Genomic DNA, 18,919 nt, shown 5'->3' with positions numbered 1-18,919 from the left:
GGGCCTTGTGGGCCTGCGCGCAGCGTCGCCACGGCGACGGCGGCGGTTGGGACAGCTGAGGCGGAGCGCGGCTGCCTGTGCTTGCCCGCGCCTCAGGGGCCTCCGGCGGGAGCGGGCTCGGGTTCTCCCCGTCCCGTCCCGTCCCGTCCCGTCCCGTCCCGTCCCGTCCCGCCCCTCGCGGTTTACGTCTCCTGCTGCTTAGGAGATAGCGCGGCGAGGCCAGGAGCGGCTGCCGACGCCGTGTGCCGGGGCCTGGATCGGAACACCCGGCCCAGCTCGGGTCTCGGGTCAGGTAAAGGGAGTTGCAGGTTTAACGGGAGACGTAGCAGTACGCTCTAGGACACGCGTCTTGTCTAGAGAACTTCCAGGCTATAACAGCAAAAAGTGCAGGGGTGAAACGTAACAGCATCCGCAACCCTTGTGAGGAGACTAAAACTCCCCTCAGGAGTCCACCTGGCTTGCAGTGGGGGGAGGCAGGCATTACGCAAGAGCAGGCTGTGCCTCGAATGAGCACCATCGCTGCATCCTCAGCATGCCAGCTTCAAAAGGAAAAAAGTGACCTTGCTCTGGTTTTGGGAGGCTTCTCGGCCATGGTCCTCTCTGCTCTGAGTGAGATCTGCTGTGGGCAGGATTTAAGGTAAACTCTCCCTGCCTTTTAGTATCTCCGCAGTGAATAGCTCCAAGTTGCTAGCTCTGTGCAGGCTTCATAATTTACTCATGTGGTATTTTTATCTGTAACAGGTTCTTCTACTAAAGCCTTTACACATTTTGTCTGGAAGTTGGATTGTAAGTCACATACCAACTTGGCTGCTGTTTGTCTCAATCACATATCTTAAAATGCAGTCACAAAACGGAGACTCGGACAAAGGCCTGGGGGGGGAGGTTACTGCGCAAGAGGTGTCAGGAAAGTCTGTGAACGACACCAGAAATGAAGCTACCCAAACCGAAAATGAAGGCAATTCTGTCAACACAGGTGAGCCCTTCCAGGTGGCTTGCTAGGAAGAATTTAGGGAACTTTAGTGAACATAAGGCCTAGAAATCAAGTCTGTCATTACTCATCTGCATGCAATATGAGCTTATTCTTTCCCCACTGAATTCACTGAAAATCTTGCCATAACTGAGGCTTACTCAATTGCTATCTTATTGTACTTTTTTTTTTTCTGTTTCTTTAATTTTCTTCTGCCTGTGTTGCAGTCATACAGCTAGCCTGACCTCTAAAAGTTTTAACTACAATCGTATTTAAATAAGCTGGTACAATCATTATTTTTGCACTGTGTCTTTTTAAGTGTCTGGAATACAAGTGCAACTAGAAGGTGCGGAGCAGGAATCTGAAGAGAAGAGTATTGAAAATGCAATTAATCAAGGGCAATCTAAAGACAGCTTGCATGAGTATAGCACTGGAGACACCTTCCGAAGAGTGCAAAAGGGTAAATTTGTAGAAGAGCTAGACTAACAAGCAGTGCTTGAGATGACTCAGATACACCATTACTGTAGTCTCTTTATGTGCAAAGTTAGCAGTCTTGTTAAATTATTGTTAACTAAATGTAATATATAGTAGATGTCTAAGACTGTAAGAATATTGGTGCCAGTACTTTATATTGTCACTGTACATTATAATATTCTTCTTAAGGCTAGTGGGTACTACCTGACTTCCAGATCTAAACAAAAAAAAAATGCAAATTTCAACAATTTATTTTGCTACTACTTATTTTACTACTTTTGCCTTCTAAAAAAGTTGTTTCCTTTCATTAAAAATGTCAGCAAAAATCTTGGTTAGCGCACTTATTTTCTTGACATTCATATTCAATAATGTGCTCTTCAATATTTCTCTAAAGTAATTGGCAACATGACACTTTTTCCCCACTCATGCTGTTAAACTGCAACTTGTTTTCTTACAAAGATGTTAAAACTCAAGAGAAAGCCATCAACTGTATGTCCAGAGCAGATCAACAGAATGAACAAAAATCAGATGGTGATTGCAAATCAGTAACCAGCTCATTCAGTCAAACAACAGAAGAAAAGAGGGGCTGTGTAAGGTAATACATTGTTTGTGGATGTTTTTTATTTAAATCTTGGCATCATTGAAGTCAATGGGAGTTTTGCTATTCTACAAATTAATTCAGGAGAGCAATTTTGAAGATGAATTTGAGATTAATTGATAAATCAGGAATTGTTGATATTTCCAGCATCTGTATGGCTTTTTTATGGCCACAGTAGCAAACTACATTCTAGCTACATGATATAGTCTATTTAATGGATCTGGAGAAAATTGTGCAAACTCTTGTGGGAGTCATTTGTCAGTAGATTTGACCATTTCTAAGCATCAGTTCAGACAATGCATTGTATTAATTCATCACAATGTAAGTATTACAGTTGTCAAGATAATTTTTAGCAGAGGAAATCCAGAGGTACCTCAGATAGTTGACAATAAGATACAACTCCTTTGTAAGCTCTGGCTCCAATTTTGGTCAAGCCTAAACCAGCATACACTGCAATGGCTGTTCGTGAATAGTTGTGAAATGGGATTATTCTCGTGTTATCTCTGATTAAACACATTGCAAGCAAATAATAAAATTTAAAACCATATTTGGTACTATTTAATAACGTTGTTGAAAGTCTGGTCATGTGGGCTAGTTATGGAGTGATATATAAGGAACAATGAAGATTTACCCTCCGTTCCTGTACCTGCTTACATGCTGAAACTTCCCAAAGTTTATGTTGCTGCTAACTTTAACATAGCTGTTCTATTACAGACAGTTACAGTACTTTAAAGTCAAGGGAAAGACTCTTACTGAGTTATCGGGAAGTAGATTGGACTGTACTTACATAGAAAACTTCATTATCCTGGACTAATCAGCCTGGCACACTTCAGAATTAAGTTCTTATGAAGAATGATGGCAGAGAGCAACAACTCTACATAAGATAATTAGTGTTTTGAAGGAACATGTTTTACGATCCTATAAATTGCCTGAGGATGCTAATAATTTGATTAAATGCTACTACACATAGCACAATGAAAAACAGTGGGATATACTACAAGTAGCTTCCCATCAGTGGCAGGGAAGAATACCGAAAGGAACAGGGAAACTCACCTGCTCAACACGTGGCTCAGAGGCTGGTGCCATCGCCGGAATTTTGGTTTTCTTGATGATGGGGATGTTTACATGGCACCGGGCCTGCTGGCGACAGATGGAGTTCAGCTGTCTCAAAGGGGAAAAAGGATTCTTGCCCATGAGTTGGCGGGGCTCATCAAGAGGGCTTTAAACTAGGTTTGAAGGGGGAAGGGGATGTGACCAGGCTCACTAGAGAGGAGCCTAAGGGTGGCATGCCAATGTTGGCATTGAAATCGATAGCCCAGCTCAAGTGCATCTACACCAATGCACGCAGCATGGGCAACAAACAGGAGGAGCTGGAAGCCATTGTGCAGCAGGATAGCTATGACTTAGTCACCATCACAGAAACATGGTGGGATGACTCTCACGACTGGAGTGCTGGATGGCTATAAGCTCTTCAGAAGGGATAGGCAAGGAAGGAGAGGCAGTGGCGTGGCTCTGTATGTTAGGGAGTGTTTCGATTGTGTAGAACTCAGCAATTATGATGATAAGGTTGAGTGCTTAACCAACTAACCAACCTTGAGTGCTTGAGTGAGGGGGAAAGCCAACAAGGCAGATATCCTGCTGGGTGTCTGTTATAGACCACCCAACCAGAATGAAGAGGCAGATGAAGCATTCTATAAACAGCTGGCAGGAGTCTCACAATCGCTAGCCCTTGTTCTCATGGGGGACTTCAACTTACCAGGTGTCTGCTGGAAATACAGCACAGGGGAGAGGAAACAGTCTAGGAGGTTCCTGGAATGTGTGGAAGATAGCTTCCTGACACAGCTGGTAAGTGAGCCTACCAGGGGAGGTGCCTCGCTTGACCTGCTGTTTACAGAGAGGGACTGGTGGGAGATGTGGTGGTTGGAGGCCATCTTGGGCTTAGCGACCATGATAGGATAGAGTTCTCGACTTGGGACGAAGTAAGGAGGGGGATGAGCAAAACCACTGCCATGGACTTCCAGAGGGCAGACTTTGGCCTGTTCAGAACACTGGTTGAGAGAGTCCCTTGGGAGACAGTCCCGAAGGGCAAAGGAGGCCAGGAAGGCTGGGCATTCTTTAAGAAAGAAGTCTTAAAGGCGCAGGAGCAGGCTGTCCCCATGTGCTGTAAGATGAACCGGCGGGGAAGAAGACCAGCCTGGCTGAACAGGGAGCTTTTGCTGGAACTCAGGAAAAAAAGGAGAGTTTACCACTTTTGGAAGAAGGGGCAGGCAACTCAAGAAGAGTACTGGGATCTCGTCAAGTCAAGCAGAGAGAAGATTAGAAAGGCAAAAGTCCAGCTAGAACTCAATCTGGCCACTGTTGTAAGAGATAATAAAAATGTTTTAACAAATACATTAACAACAGAAAGAGAGCCAAGGAGAATCTCCCTCCTTTATTGGATGTGGGGGGGAACATTGCCACCAAGGATGAGGAAAAGGCTGAGGTACTTAATGCCTTCTTTGCCTCAGTCTTTAATAGTCAGACTAGTTATCCTCAGGGAATTCAGCCCCCTGAGCAGGAAGACAGGGATGGAGGCCAGAATAAACCCCCCATAATCCAGGAGGAAGCAGTTAGCAACCTGCTATGCCACGTGGACACTCACAAGTCTCTGGGGCTGGATGGGGTCCACGTGAAAGTACTGAGGGAGCTGGCGGAGGAGCTTTCCAAGCCACTCTCCATCTTTTATCAGCAGTCCTGGTTAACACGGGAGGTCCCAGTCGACTGGAGGCTTGCCAATGTGATGCCCATCTACAAGAAGGGCCAGAAGGGGGATCCGGGGAACTACAGGCCTGTCAGCCTGACCTCAGTACTGGGGAAAATTATGGAGTGGTTCATCTTGAGTGCTCTCAACAGGCTTATGCAGGCCAGCCAAGGGATCAGGCCCAGCCAGCATGGGTTCATCAAAGGCAGGTCCTGCTTGACGAACATGATCTCCTTCTATGACAAGGTGACCCACCTAGTGGATGAGGGAAAGGCTGTGGATGTTGTCTACCTAGACTTCAGTAAAGCCTTTGACACAGTTTCCCACAGCATTCTCCTGGAGAAACTGGCTGCTCATGGCTTAGGTGGGCCTACTCTTCGCTGGGTAAAAAACTGGCTGGATGGCCGAGCCCAGAGAGTTGTGGTGAATGGAGTTAAATCCATTTGGCAGCCGGTCACAAGCAGCGTTCCCCAGGGCTCAGTTTTGGGGCCAGTCTTGTTTAATATCTTTATCAATGATCTGGATGAGGAGATCGAGTGCGCCCTCAGTAAGTTTGCAGACGACACCAAGTTGGGCAGGAATGTTGATCTGCTTGAGGGTAGGAAGGCTCTGCAGAGGGGTCTGGACAGGCTGGATTGATGGGCTGAGGCCAATTGTGTGAGGTTCAACAAGGCTAAGTGCTGGGTCCTGCACTTGGGTCACAACAACTCCATGCAACGCTACAGGCTTGAAGAAGAGTGGCTGGAAAGCTGCCTGGCAGAAAAGGACCTGGGGGTGCTGGTTGACAGCCGGCTGAACATGAGCCAGCAGTGTGCTCAGGTGGCCAAGGCGGCCAATCGCATCCTGGCTTGTATCAGGAATAGTGTGGCCAGCAGGACTAGGGAAGTGATTGTCCCCTTGTACTCAGCACTGTACTGAGGCCGCACCTCAAATACTGTGTTCAGTTTTGGGCCCCTCAGTACAAGAAGGACATTGAGGTGCTGGAGCATGTCCGGAGAAGGGCAACGAAGCTGGTGAAGGGTCTAGAGCACAAGTCTTATGAGAGGCAGCTGAGGGAACTGGGGTTGTTTAGTCTGGAGAAGCGGAGGCTGAGGGGAGATCTTATCGCTCTCTACAACTACCTGAAAGGAGGTTGTAGAGAGGTGGGTGTTGGTTTCTTCTCCCAAGTAACTAGCGATAGGACAAGAGGAAATGGTCTCAAGTTGCCCCAGGGGAGGTTTAGACTGGATATTAGGAAAAATTTCTTTACTGAAAGGGTTGTCAAGCATTGGAACAGGCTGCCCAGAGAGGTGGTGGAGTCACCATCCCTGGAAGAGTTCAAAAAATGTGTAGATGTGGCACTTCGGGACATGGTTTAGTAGGCATGGAGGTGTTGGGTTGACAATTGGACTAGATGATCCTAGAGGTCTTTTCCAACCTTAATGATTCTATGATTCTAGCTAGCATACAATAATGTACCTGGGCTGACAACACAAGAAAACAGTATATATTTAAAGGTTTTGCTCAAAGTTTATAAATCTTGTATTCCTTCAGAGATTTATGTCAGGCACATTTGGCTTACAGGACAGTTGGAGGCTGACAATCATATTTTATATTGCCCCAGGAACTCAATTGACTAGTTGACTGTATTACAGTTTTGTTCTTCAGCAATATTGAGATTTTTAGTGTAGTAAGTAAATAAATCTAAAAGCAAATTCATTATGAAAGGTTTAACTTCACTGCCTTACTCAAGTTTTTTTGTTATTTTGAAAATATCTTCCTGACAAGAAAATCTTACTGTTACAAGCTTTAGTCCTCTGAATACTTATGACCACAAATGCAAAGTTCAATTTATTAATATGAAATTTAGAAGTAGAAAATAATTTTGGACCATTTAACATTGTATTTCTGCAATATTTCTTTAAGTGAGGAATATCTACTAGAAGTTTTATTTTTGAATTTTGTTTTACAGAATCTAAGCTTTCTAAACAGGAAGATATAGATATTTTCTGCTTTGGAATGTTTTTTGCTAGGTGTTTCCTAATGGGTTCCCAAGTTTTTTGTCTATAGTGTTACTAAATTTTATGTAGCCCTGGACAGCTTGCCTCCAAAACCAGTGTCCTGTCATTCTTTGCAAAGTCCCTGCTTAGGAATTACCAACTCTATGAAACTGTCGATCCAGTGCTGTCTAGCAGAGGGTCCCAGATAATAGCGTAACTCATCCCATCAGCTGCTCTTCACTGTGATCCATTTCTGGTTTAGCAGTTTTCAGGCCACCCACGTAGGTACCGCTTTGGGGGTTTGCTGTCTTGCTGATGCCATGTGCAACTTTGGCCTCGTTTGGCCACTGTTGGCTGCCAGCCCAAGTGCTTCACCCCTGCGGTCTCTGCCATTTCACACTGTAGCTTTCTGCCCAATGCATCTTGCTGAGTCCTCTGCCCCTGCGCTGTTCAGCTGTAGCCCACAACTGCCCTGAATAGCCTTTTCTTGCTTCTCGCTTGCATGAATCCCAAAAGGAGTGGAGTGAACATTAAGCGATTACAACTGAACAAGTATTATTCATTTTCTTACTGTGGCATTCCTAGCCAATCACAGCTGTATATTAAAACTGTCTTGAGTGCTATTTCAGAGTCAGCATTTCATTAAAATGTTAGGTTTGATAACTATTGATTTTTCTAGTCTGAGAAAAATGTTGTGTATTGGCTATGCTACCAAAGGTCCTGCACCAAAGCAGCAAGGAATGGAGGAAACAATTGGAGAGGAAGGAACCATATTCTAACAGAATCATGCTGCTCTTTTCCAAGAGGATGGACTCTAATTCCTTGCCCATTTTCCTACATACTCTCTATTTTTTAGCAGAAGAGCCTGGTAACTCACTTCAAACAGGTAGAAATGGAAAGCCACTGCAAAAAACCTACTACTTTTTTATTCTGAGTATAGTCTTGAAAGCTGTAGCCATTTCTCTTGCATAAAAGAACTATTAATTGTGTTGTATTGAAATCTGTTAAAAACCCAAAGATTTCAGAATGTGAACTGAAATAATTTTTTTGTTTTGCTTTTGCTTCCCATTGTTATTTTAGAATGACAAAAAAGATTCTGCAAGACATCTGTAAACAGCAGAAATTATACTTGACCCCATATTTAAATGATACACTTTACTTGCATTATAAAGGTAAGATGTAGACATGACTGTTTAGATTTATCATTCTAAGTAGCATTTTAGCAGAGAATCTATTTTGTGGCTCACTGAAGTAAGGTATCTAATAATTCTTTTAAATTAGAAACATAATTAAATTTTATATAATAATGAAATTGTGAAACAAAATGAGTCACTGTGAAGGTAGAAAAGTGAACTGATTATAGACCTAATTCACTTTGTGGAGTCATTCAAAGGATCAATAGGAATCAAGGGACACTTTTTCTTCCAAAACAGTAGCCTCTGAGAAATGTCTTAAAATACCGGTCTGGCTTGCATTCAGAGGAAAATATATGTATTTCTTCTTAAACGTGTTTGTATAAAGAAGCTGTTTTCCAGCTTTGGGGACTTTTTTACTGCCAAATAAAAATGGTCAGAAAGAAAAGGAGCAGTAAACACTTGCTGCATGTTCTCAAATACTACTGAAAGAAAAAGAAGTTGCTAGAATGAACACGGATCATCCTCTTATGATCTTTGAGCAGGTTTTTCCATGATACAGTTAGCTGGTTCAGGTTAGCGTAAGAATTGTTTTAAATAAATAGGACATGCTAAATCTACCGACTACATTTGGCCTTGTTTTTGATAGTTTCTCACTATGCATTATTTGAGCATCTAAAGGGCTGCATGAGATATAGACCAGAATAGGTACCTATATGTTTTTGCCCTTTATGGGCCAGGTACTGTACCATTAATTCAGTGGAAATATTAGCAGCAACTTGAGTACAAGTGTTCCCACAGGCTGTTTTAGCAGCACTGGTTTAATGAAGTTTACTCTTCCAAAGACTTGTTTTCAGCCAATGCAATTTCATTTTAAAACATCTTTTTCTGCAGGTTTTGGCCGCCTGGAGAATCTTGAAGAGTATACTGGATTGAAGTGTTTATGGCTGGAATGCAATGGCTTAACAAAAATCGAGAATTTGGAAGCTCTGACAGAGTTGCGTTGCCTCTACTTGCAACTCAATTTAATTAAGAAAATTGAAAACCTTGAGCCCCTACAAAAGCTGGATTCCCTCAATATCAGTAACAACTATGTGAAGACCATTGAGAATCTCTGTAAGAACTGTTGGTGCAACATGTTTTAACTTATAATGAGCCCATATTCCTAAACTTTGACTAAGCTAAGCTATTATTAGTGGCACTAGTTTAAAGGATTTTTTAATTCATGTTAGAATTTTGCACAATATCCCATACCAAAGTCCACAAGGCTTCTATTGAAGAGTCAAACCTATGTATTTTGCAATTTAAATAGATGAGAAAACAGAAAAGACATAGTAATTACTTTCACATGGATACCTGGGACAATTAAGTAGTTTTTCCTCACTTAATACCATCTAAATACTTATCTGTGTTGCAGACAGGCTGGCAATCCAGTTTTCACCATTTACTTTACAGTTATGATGTGCTTTGGCAGTTGCAGACATGATTACCAAATCTTTTATGTCTGTTAAAGGATTTATTCCATCTTCAGCAGACAATAAAAAGAATTACTCTACATTATCATTTGTGTACATTGGGAGTAATTTGAAACACAAGCTCTTGCTTTCATGTAACTGACTAGTTTGAAATGAATTAAAAACCAGCACCATCCTAAAAACAAAAAACTATTTTTCCTGGGGTGAAGAAAGCAGCCTTGGAGGCCTCGCCAAAAAGTGCATATAGCAGAACAACAAATTTAGAAAAAAGCTCCCCACAATTCAATAGAAACAATTATTTTGACAATGCAGTTTTCTACTGGCTCCAGAAAACCCTTTGTGAAGCAATGACTCTTACCTTTACTTTCATTGTACTGTTCTTGTCTGACAGCTTGTCTGAAAGTCCTGCAGACTCTGCAGATTGCTCACAATAAGTTACAAACAGTGGAAGACATACAGCACTTGCAAGAATGCCCAAGTATTTCTGTTCTTGATCTTTCCCACAACAATCTAAGTGATCCAAGTATTGTAACTATTCTGGAGACCATGCCTAATTTGGTAAGCCAAATATAGCTGAGGGTTTATATCATGTATATGGGTGAATCCTATTAAATGGTTTTGTCGGGTAGTCCAGTGCACAATAGGTCATGGTCTAAAAGAAATGTTATTAAACATTATTTGTTTTTTGTAGATTACCTATAACACCCAGGATGTTTTATTCACTTCTTGGTTTTGAAATGATAGAGAAAGTGCATATCTAGATTGGGATATGCTACTCAACTTTAAATTTTTTTTCCCTTGTTTCTCTAGCATGTGCTGAATTTGATGGGAAACCAAGTGATAAAGAAAATTGCTAATTATAGAAAAACACTTATTGTTCGACTAAAACTACTAACATACCTGGATGACAGACCAGTTTTCCCAAAGGATAGGTAAGAAACAGAGCCATCTTCTTTACACAGCAATGAAGCTCAAATGCTAATGCTCACTCATCCATTTTTTGTCAATATTGTCATGGAAGGAAAGGAAGACTGATGGGTATAATTTATTGAGGGTGGGTGACTTTGAGTATGAAAGTATTATACTATGGAGTTCTACATCTAACATACCTAGAAAAAAACCATGTCTTTTTTCACAAGAGAATTAATTCTTGACCAGAATTGTTTTACGCCAAGTCTGTAGACCAGAGGCAAATCCTCATTTCAACAGAAACTGAACAGGTGTCTGGAAAAGCAAAGCCAAGATCAGCACTCCTGGCAGATCTCTGGTGGTGTAATCACCAGTATTTGGATATCTTTGTTTCTTTTGTTGCAGTTTCACATACAAGATAAGATATACGTGCATCCCTGTTTCATAAGGGATTGTCACTGCTATATGCTTTTTTTTCTCTTGCAGCTATTTTATGCTGTTGCAAGCTATTTTAAATTTATCTCTCATTATAAAGATGGGCTTTTATAGCTATATTATAGTGAGCTTTTGTGTTTTCATTAGAGCCTGTGCAGAAGCCTGGGCTGTTGGAGGGCTTGAAGCTGAGAAAGCAGAAAGGGAAAAATGGGAAACCAGAGAGAGAAAAAAAATCCAAGATAGCATTGATGCTTTAGCAGCAATCAGGCAAAAAGCAGAGGAAAAGAAAAGACGCAAGTATATGGAAGAAGGAGATGCAAGTGCAAAATGTGGAAATGGAGATGCAACAGACATCCTAGAAGGTTTGTGGTTACTATTTTGGAAGATGTCTGTGTCTGCTTCAATTTGAATGTTTAAAATAAATGAATAGTTCCTAAATGTTCAGAAGCAGGCTGATGCAATTTTTGGAATATATTTATGAATCTTCTTTTCCCATACTAAATATTTTATTAAACTTGGTGCATCTTAGATTAACCACAATGATTTTAAGCAATCATCACCTTTCTCACTGCTGATGAAACAAAAAAACAACAAACCACTTCCTGTCCCAGTGTTTCAAGCTCTTGTGCTCTTCACCAGGGCAACCAGGTGCTAGTCAGGGCACTAATGGTTCCAGCAGGCATTCATGGGTAGAGGCAGGCAATTACACCCCAAGAGCGGTATTTCCCCAAGATGCAGAACAAGGCTGGCTTCAATAGGCATGTGGGCTCCAGTAAGACCCAGTGATAACTGCTTCACCAGTCCCCCTCCACTGCTGCGTTCACTAACAGTAAGAGCTTCAGCCTAGAGCCTGCAGCAGTGGTAATACAGGCAGTAAGAGGAAGGTCTTTAATAATTTTCTTCACTTACTGCCCTTTTTTATGCCACAAATTCTTCTGCCACATTACTCAAGGAGGCATACATTTATGACCAGTGATAGGTCCCAATGTAACCTTTCTAGAGAAGTATGAATGTTTCAAGATAAATAGGACTGAAGCCAAATAAGAAGGCAGTACTACAGTGCAGAGGAGTGTTTATCTGATATGTTTTTGGGTTTCACAGGCTCTGAAATCAAACATGGTTGACTAACAAGTAAAACTTTTTCTGCAAGCACTAGATTGCATACAGGAGAGAATAACTCCAGCATTTGTTACTGATCCATCAAAATGCTCAAACATATGTTTAAATATGTAGTCACTTGTGAGTCTTTTCAAAGTTATAAATACCAGACAATTATTTACTATAGTGTTTTCTCCAGATTATTTTTTTTGCTGGGGAACTGTATTTGCCAGGGAGTTGAGATGGGAAAACCCACAACATTGCTGCAATCTTGGGAGGACTACTGATCCATGAATAGTGGCTCAAAGTAGGAGCTTTTGATGCATATTTTAGGCCAAAGTATTAAGACCATGTAGTAAAGTTTGGATATTTAGAATGAGTAATGGTAGATTAACTCTGCAGTTTTAATGAACTTGTTTCTTCTTTAGGAGCACCTCCAAATTCAGATGACAGTGATGGAAATTCTAATACATCAGAGACTTCAAATATATCAGAAGAGGAAGAAACTCAAGAGAAGACTGAGAAATACAGAAATGAAAGTTTTGATGCTCGTGATGAAGTAATAACACTTCTACGAAATAGGGGAGGTAACACAGATTTCACATCTGGAAATATTCCTGCTAGAATTCAAGAGGATGCACGAGAATCAAACTCTTACAAATGCTCAAACTTCAACAAGAAGACAGACGGTAATGTACATAGTGAAGAATCAAACCAAACTGAGGATGCAGAGACGATAAGCCAAACTCTGTCTTAGTGTAGCGCCACCTCTGCCGTGATTCAAACCAACTGATTCATAGATAAGAACATCCCATTAGATTTCCACAGTGACTAGTTGAAAATCAAGTAATACTGCATAAAATATTCTTTAAATACCACAAACAAAAAAAATTCTGAGGGCTCAACCTGCAACTTCTGCTACATAAAGGTGAAATTCCACTTCTCATACGTACCAGGTTTAGTGACAGGACAGGAGAGCTTACAGGCTTCCCTTGCTCCCACATAAACTGTGCGGTCTGTCTGCCAGCAGAAGCTGGACATCACTCTAGAGGTGGTTTTGTGCCTTCGCACATAGAAGAATGCTTTTGTAGATTTGTGGAATACGTTATTGCAAAATGCAAATATTAATTTATACAATGTAAGGAAGACCAAGAATATGATGGAAAGACAAAGAGCTGGATTCAGCTGTGAATTCTGCAATGGTAGCCAGGTCCCCAGCAGTTTGGTTTTGCAGTGCTTGCTGTTGCAATATAGAAAGTCTTTTATTCAGTTAGTTCTCTGCAACTGACTATTGTTTATTCTTTAGATCTACCAAGAGAGAAGGCAGCTACTGAAAAGGCCATGCTTCCTGAACTGGATGAATGTGCTGAAATTGAACAGATCAAGCTGGAGGCACCAGAGAGACTTTACCTTGATGTATGTATTGGATTCAGATTTTGGGAAGTTCAGATTTGGGTATCGTCTGCTCCCAAATTAATTCTTGTGACATCCTGTCTAATAAAACTATATGGCCAGGTTTCTAAGAAAGGTCTACTATTAGGAAAAGTAAAAGGAAAGAAAAAACCCCAAAAAGTAAAGTTGTAGGGGTATTCATTCTCTCCAGTGTAGCATGTGTAAAGAATTTACCACTGCTTCCAAAGTTTATTTTGTCCTTTGGCCATAAATCACCTGAAGTTGACCTTCTATCCCTGTGATTTCTCTGGAGAAGTTAATGAGGGCTCTCATTTAAAAAACAAAAATCACAACAAAAAGAATCTAGTGGATACATGCATCCTCTTAGGCAAAACTCAAATGAAATCTGCAGTTGAAAATGTGAACTATTGCAGAAAAAGCATAAGGAGGAAATAGCCACCCACTCATTGTAAATGTTAGCTAGCAGTATTAGATATTATAAATTAATTCTCAAAATACAACTTTTAGGTATATTTCCAAGAAAATCAGGATGTGCATTATTCACGTATATAATAAGCAATTGACATTTGTAATACAGTCTTCTGTTATCTAAGATTTCTATCTGATGATGCAAACGTTTAAACATGTTTAACCACATATAACCATGAGCACGACATGGATACCACTGAAAAATACAATCTCACTTCAAAGGAGAACTATTCAGTATGTCCTCATTATGGCACTGCTGCTAAACTGACAGTGTCAGATTATGACATAACTAGCAATAACAAACTTCTGAGCTTCTGATTTCCCAGACCGCTTAATACACTCTTTGATCCCTTATACTGCCACTGTTAACTAAATTCTTACTGGAATGTTTTAGAAAAGTCATATATCTTTTCCGTGCTCTTAATTTCCCAGGAAACCATTTCCATCCTGTTATTGAAGGGCTCAACTCACTGCTTCAGTAGAGGCCTTACTGCTGCATCCTCCTGTTTGGCTGTTTTTAATAATAGTTTTAACAAGGATAGGGAGAGAACGAGCAGGAATTCCAAGTATATACAATATTATTTTTATAAGCAGATCTTGCAGGGTCTGAAATAAAAGCTTTAAATAAATAGAGATACTGTAGGTACCCACAATGTGAAGATCTCATAGATTCAGTGTTTGTTTTTCTCTTGGTGCTATATGGCACCACAGCACGCTCCTTTGCACAAACTTTAACGTAGTATAAAAGGAACTCTTCAGCATACATGCATGGGGTTTCTTTTGACACATAAAAAGTGTGACTATTCTAATTCTACAGAAGAAAAAACAAACCCAAATCACATACTAATACACATTTCAGTGGTCTATGCTACTTCATTCGCTAACTGATGTTTAGTGATGGAAAGAGCTTCTCACAACCACCTCCAATACTTATGCTATTGCAGATTTTCCAAAGAGACTTAGTGCTGACATAGCAGGGAATGGCTGTGACGATGCCAATGGTGAGAAGCTCTGGAGCAGCACCATTGTCTTTACTCGTATCCTGGAGTCAGTAGATGCTTTCAGTAGTGATATAAGAGGGAAGAGTAGAGGAGGATTTGTAACATGGTGGTTATGACATCCTGCTGTCAAGCAGAAACAAGCCCATGTTCCTGCACATGCCTTGGTGGTATTTGAACTACATTCTGTGTACCTAAACCAGGATAACTTTTAGTAAGTGATTTTGGTTTGATTTGCAAACGCACCCTGCTGATTGGAGTAAGACTAACAGCTATTTCACTTCCCTATTGACATCAGGTTCCACCCACTAACATTAGTCTCAAATCTTAATTTGTACATTTGTAATGATATTCTTATAAAACATGACTTCAGGAAATGCTGCACTAGCTACCACCATATCAGGAAACAGAAATTTCCTTTGTTGATTTTAATTCTGTAGTAATCTTCACCATGCAAGACAGTACAGATTAGATGTTCCTGATGCTACCACACCAAGCAGCTTGCTACAAAATCATTAAGCTCTAAAAGCAAAAGGAGATGCTTTTACCAGTATTGAGCTACATTAAAGAATTGGCAAAAAGGTATTACTTTCTACCTGTGATTTTTGTATGCCCACCCTCTATTTTTGCTTTCGTGTCAGCAAATGGCAGTTGTCTCCGATAATATTTTCTAATGGAAAGCTGAAATGATTGGACCTGTCTGAGGAAAAACAGTTCTCGGCAAGTTTCCAGTTCTATATCCTTAATTATGAGGTGTTCACAGTAAAACAATGTTTTATTAGACGTATTTATGTTAACAGAGTTTACTGATAAACAGTTTCAGGTAGACTGTGGATCTTGATTTGGCTTTTACCCATAAAGATGGGTTGCAGTTGAGATTAAGTCTATTGAATACATAAGAAACAGCTAATATGCATAAACCACGTTTGCTTTTAAAATCCTGTTAATGCCTTGCTGTTTATCCTTTTATCTTCCCTTTTTTTTTTTTCCCATAATCATACAGTATAGTAGAAAATAGCATTCAGTCTGACATTAAGGTTATTGCCTTCCCATCTGCTGTTTCTGGAGACAGATGAATTTTCCTTTTCCCACATGTTCTTAACAGAGGAAACTGTCATCTCTGAGAGGATGACAGTGCAGTGTTCCTGGCTGTGGCCTCTAACCCTGAAAAACATTGCTTTGAAGAAGATTCCCAATGAGTTACAGATGTCGTATTTTATTGGTTATAGTGTTTCCCACTGATTAATGATCTTGTGATTGTCCTCAGGAACTGCCTGATTTAGAAGATACAGATGTAAATGCATTTCCCCCAGAAGACAAAATCTTTGTTCAAAGGGTAAGATTCTTATTAATTCCAGTGATGAAGCTTCCCAAAACACATTTACAAATGTTTTGCAAAATGAGGAGAATCTAAGTTGTGAAATGCTGTTTTGGGAGATGCAATCAGTTATGCATTTATAAACTAAAATGGATGTTTCAGCAGATCTTCTCTGTCCACTTGTAAATATTTTTTTAATTTGATTTTTTATATTACTGTGTTGCAAAAATAAGAGAATGAAAAAGTCATTTTTCTGAAATAATAAATAAGATCAAGTAATGCAACAGTTAAGTAAGATTAATTTCTTAGCAGCATGTAGTGTTTTAATGAAGATTACTCTTAAAATATACTTTACCAATACTAATATGCTGCAAAGGACTGAATAGATAGAACAAATTGCCTGCTACTGAATAAAATCAGACTTTACAACTGAAAACACAGAGAGATTGAAACTCCTCTGCTCCACTTGGGGCTAGTCGGATACAAGGCAGTTCATGCCCACATCAGCGTTGTGCTGTGCTCAAACTGATCTTCTAGGCAAAAGCCTATAAACAGAAACAGAAGAGAAAAAAGAAAAAGAAGACAACAACGATTAAAAGCACAGCTTTGATTCTAGTGCTGATGTTGACTCATACTTGCCTTGCTGGAGACAGAGGCTGATACAGTGCATGGTTTTCACAACTCCCTCCAAGATAATGCAAACTTTTCCTACAGTCAGTGTAAGGTGTGGAATTTATTTGCTCTTTTGGTCACAGACTCATGTGTTGCAAAATGTCTTGGCCAACAAAGCCTCCAATTAAAAGAAGATAAGAGAAGGGGACAAAGAAGATTATTGAAGGAGTAAGTGTTAGCAGTTCTCATGCTCCGAAGGGTGTTCAGTTCTTAACTGGTCAGATGAAGGTGTTGGTCAGGTCCCTCTGTTTGGAGGTAAAGTAATAGAATTGAGCCCACGCATCGCTGAATTGCTGAAATAGGTCTTTGTTTTATGAACTGTTAATAGTTTATGGTCAGTTCATCACTAATGCCTGAGAAAAGTTAACCCAAGATTCATCCACAAAGAAGCAGAGCTATGGGTATGAAGCACATGTTCCTTACATTTTGGGAGAACAGCACATCAAAGCTGACAGCAGTTACGTGGATCCAAGAGATATTTACCCATCTTTTAGCTTTTACATCTAAAGTAATATATTTTCAATTACATTTTCTACCTTTACAGCAGGAATATCACCCAAAGATTGAAATAATTTCTGAAATGACAAATGACAGCGATTCTGCATTAGAGGAAAACAATAAAAGCATGTTTGAGAATTCAGTAGGAGAAGAAGTTCCAACAGCAATTTTTTCAAATGTGTATAAGATACATAAAGAGCATGAAAAGGAGCACTTAAGACCCCTTGTTGAAAGCTTCTTTACAGAGCCTGCTAATTCAGAAAGATACCTGGAGATCAAAGATAAACAAGCAAGCCCCTCAAAACCTTTGATACAAGAGGTTATCACTGAGCCCAAGGATAATCTACTATTGTCACCAGTCTGCAATCGACCACATGACCCAAGCCCACAGGAAGAGGACAGTAAGATTACAGTTACTTGCCCTGGTAAGATTACAGTGACATAATTAATCACAGAGAAAAAGGTGGGTGGCACATGCACACTAAAAGTAAGGATTTGTCCAGCTCTTGTTGAAAAAATTTTCAATCCACTGTTAGTTAACAATCACCTCTTCCTTTTATTTATGTGGGAATCCTAATAAATGAGGAATTAAAATGTTATTTTCTCTTTTTCTACACAGAAGTTCTTGCTGAGTTTTATTTAAATGATTTTAAAGAATTGGGCTCTACATCTCTTTTTCCAGTATTAAATACCACCAGTGAGTTTCATTTGCTGTTTGCCTTCACGATTTTAACAGGGAAAGGCAGTGATGGAGAAGCATAGTGCCTGGCTGAGAGTGAAGGATGTCCTCACAAAGCACAAGATGACGAGGACAGTGAGAGTGGGTTCATCTAATCACTTTGAAAAAAATCTCAAATCTCATCTAATCACTTTGAAAAGAAAAACAGACTAAATCTGGAGCACAGCACCTGGCTGACTGCATGCGGTTATTCTCAAAATGCAGAGTTCAGCAATGGGACTGTTAGTTAAAACAGACATAACAGTTACTGTGATATAAAAACCACCGCCTTCAACAGGAGGACTTAGTGTTTCAGTCAATCAGAGGCTGCTGTGGCCTCCAGCATCTGACCTTCAGGGCAGAACTTTTGGTTGTGTCAGTGTGAAAAAAGCACATAATCCTCTGTAACCCACAGGTAACAAGTGCCTTGTGTTCCCACCGCCAAAGCTGCTGGAGATCCCTCGGCTCCAAGCTCTTCAGTGCAGCTGGCAGTGTTCACTACTTTGAAAGTGAGGGCACTACTGTTTTAAAGTTAAATTCCACTCTCTTATATAATTTTTTTCACTTGTATCCTTCTAGGAATTACTTAGTTAAATGTTTATATCATAGGGTTTCATTACATATGTAATGTCAATCCATAATGTAACATGTTTCTGTCATTTGAACTAAAGATTCTACTTGTAACCACATATATTTTTAACTTGTATCATCTCCTTACCAGTATATGTCATACCAGATGGACTTCAATGACAAATGGAGATTGCTTCTTAACGTGATATTTTACAGATCTGATGTTCATAGACATTGTGATTGTTTATGCAAAAACAGATGCAGAAATAGTGTCCATGCATGGAAAATCTGGTTTTATCTTTTAGGGCAATCTGTGATGAAGCATATACTTAGATGTGCCATTTTAGTAATTTTTCCTTGTGATATACTTCTCAGGATCCGGATTTCGAGTATAACAGAAAAATAACCATCCAGTCAGTAGTGGCAGAAAGAAAGCTTCAGTGTAAAAAGCCGATC

General features: G+C 40.2%; 1 protein-coding gene across 6 annotated transcripts; it reads left to right on the top strand.

Annotated features, from left to right (window-relative positions):
* Positions 1 to 30: 30 nt before the first annotated feature.
* On the top strand, positions 31 to 18,791 carry DNAAF1 (dynein axonemal assembly factor 1). 6 transcript variants are annotated; one of them, XM_072873470.1, is made up of 14 exons: positions 34 to 292; positions 742 to 973; positions 1,287 to 1,427; positions 1,901 to 2,036; positions 7,839 to 7,930; positions 8,786 to 9,007; positions 9,758 to 9,924; positions 10,177 to 10,298; positions 10,858 to 11,072; positions 12,237 to 12,497; positions 13,115 to 13,224; positions 15,955 to 16,023; positions 17,222 to 17,600; positions 17,912 to 18,080. In XM_072873470.1, the coding sequence occupies exons 2-14, from the start codon at positions 838 to 840 to the stop codon at positions 17,935 to 17,937; spliced, it is 2,076 nt and encodes a 691-aa protein (XP_072729571.1). In that variant the 5' UTR covers positions 34 to 292; positions 742 to 837; the 3' UTR covers positions 17,938 to 18,080. The 6 variants fall into 6 exon arrangements, with proteins under 6 accessions (XP_072729573.1, XP_072729571.1, XP_072729570.1 ...); XM_072873469.1 differs by having other exon boundaries at positions 34 to 637; XM_072873475.1 differs by having other exon boundaries at positions 252 to 292; positions 844 to 973.
* Positions 18,792 to 18,919: the final 128 nt, after the last annotated feature.

The sequence above is a fragment of the Ciconia boyciana genome, chromosome 9, assembly GCF_034638445.1.
Source record: "Ciconia boyciana chromosome 9, ASM3463844v1, whole genome shotgun sequence".
Taxonomy (NCBI): domain Eukaryota; kingdom Metazoa; phylum Chordata; class Aves; order Ciconiiformes; family Ciconiidae; genus Ciconia; species Ciconia boyciana.
Note: the sequence above shows the minus strand (reverse complement) of the source record. Positions and strands in the feature narration are given on the sequence as shown.

Bases quoted from the DNA above. Each gene is read 5' to 3' on its own strand.
- DNAAF1 (XM_072873470.1), top strand. From the start codon at position 838: ATGCAGTCACAAAACGGAGACTCGGACAAAGGCCTGGGGGGGGAGGTT. The intron at 9,925-10,176 runs GTAAGCCAAATA...TTGTTTCTCTAG, and splicing joins TGGAGACCATGCCTAATTTG to CATGTGCTGAATTTGATGGG. The intron at 16,024-17,221 runs GTAAGATTCTTA...CTACCTTTACAG, and splicing joins ACAAAATCTTTGTTCAAAGG to CAGGAATATCACCCAAAGAT.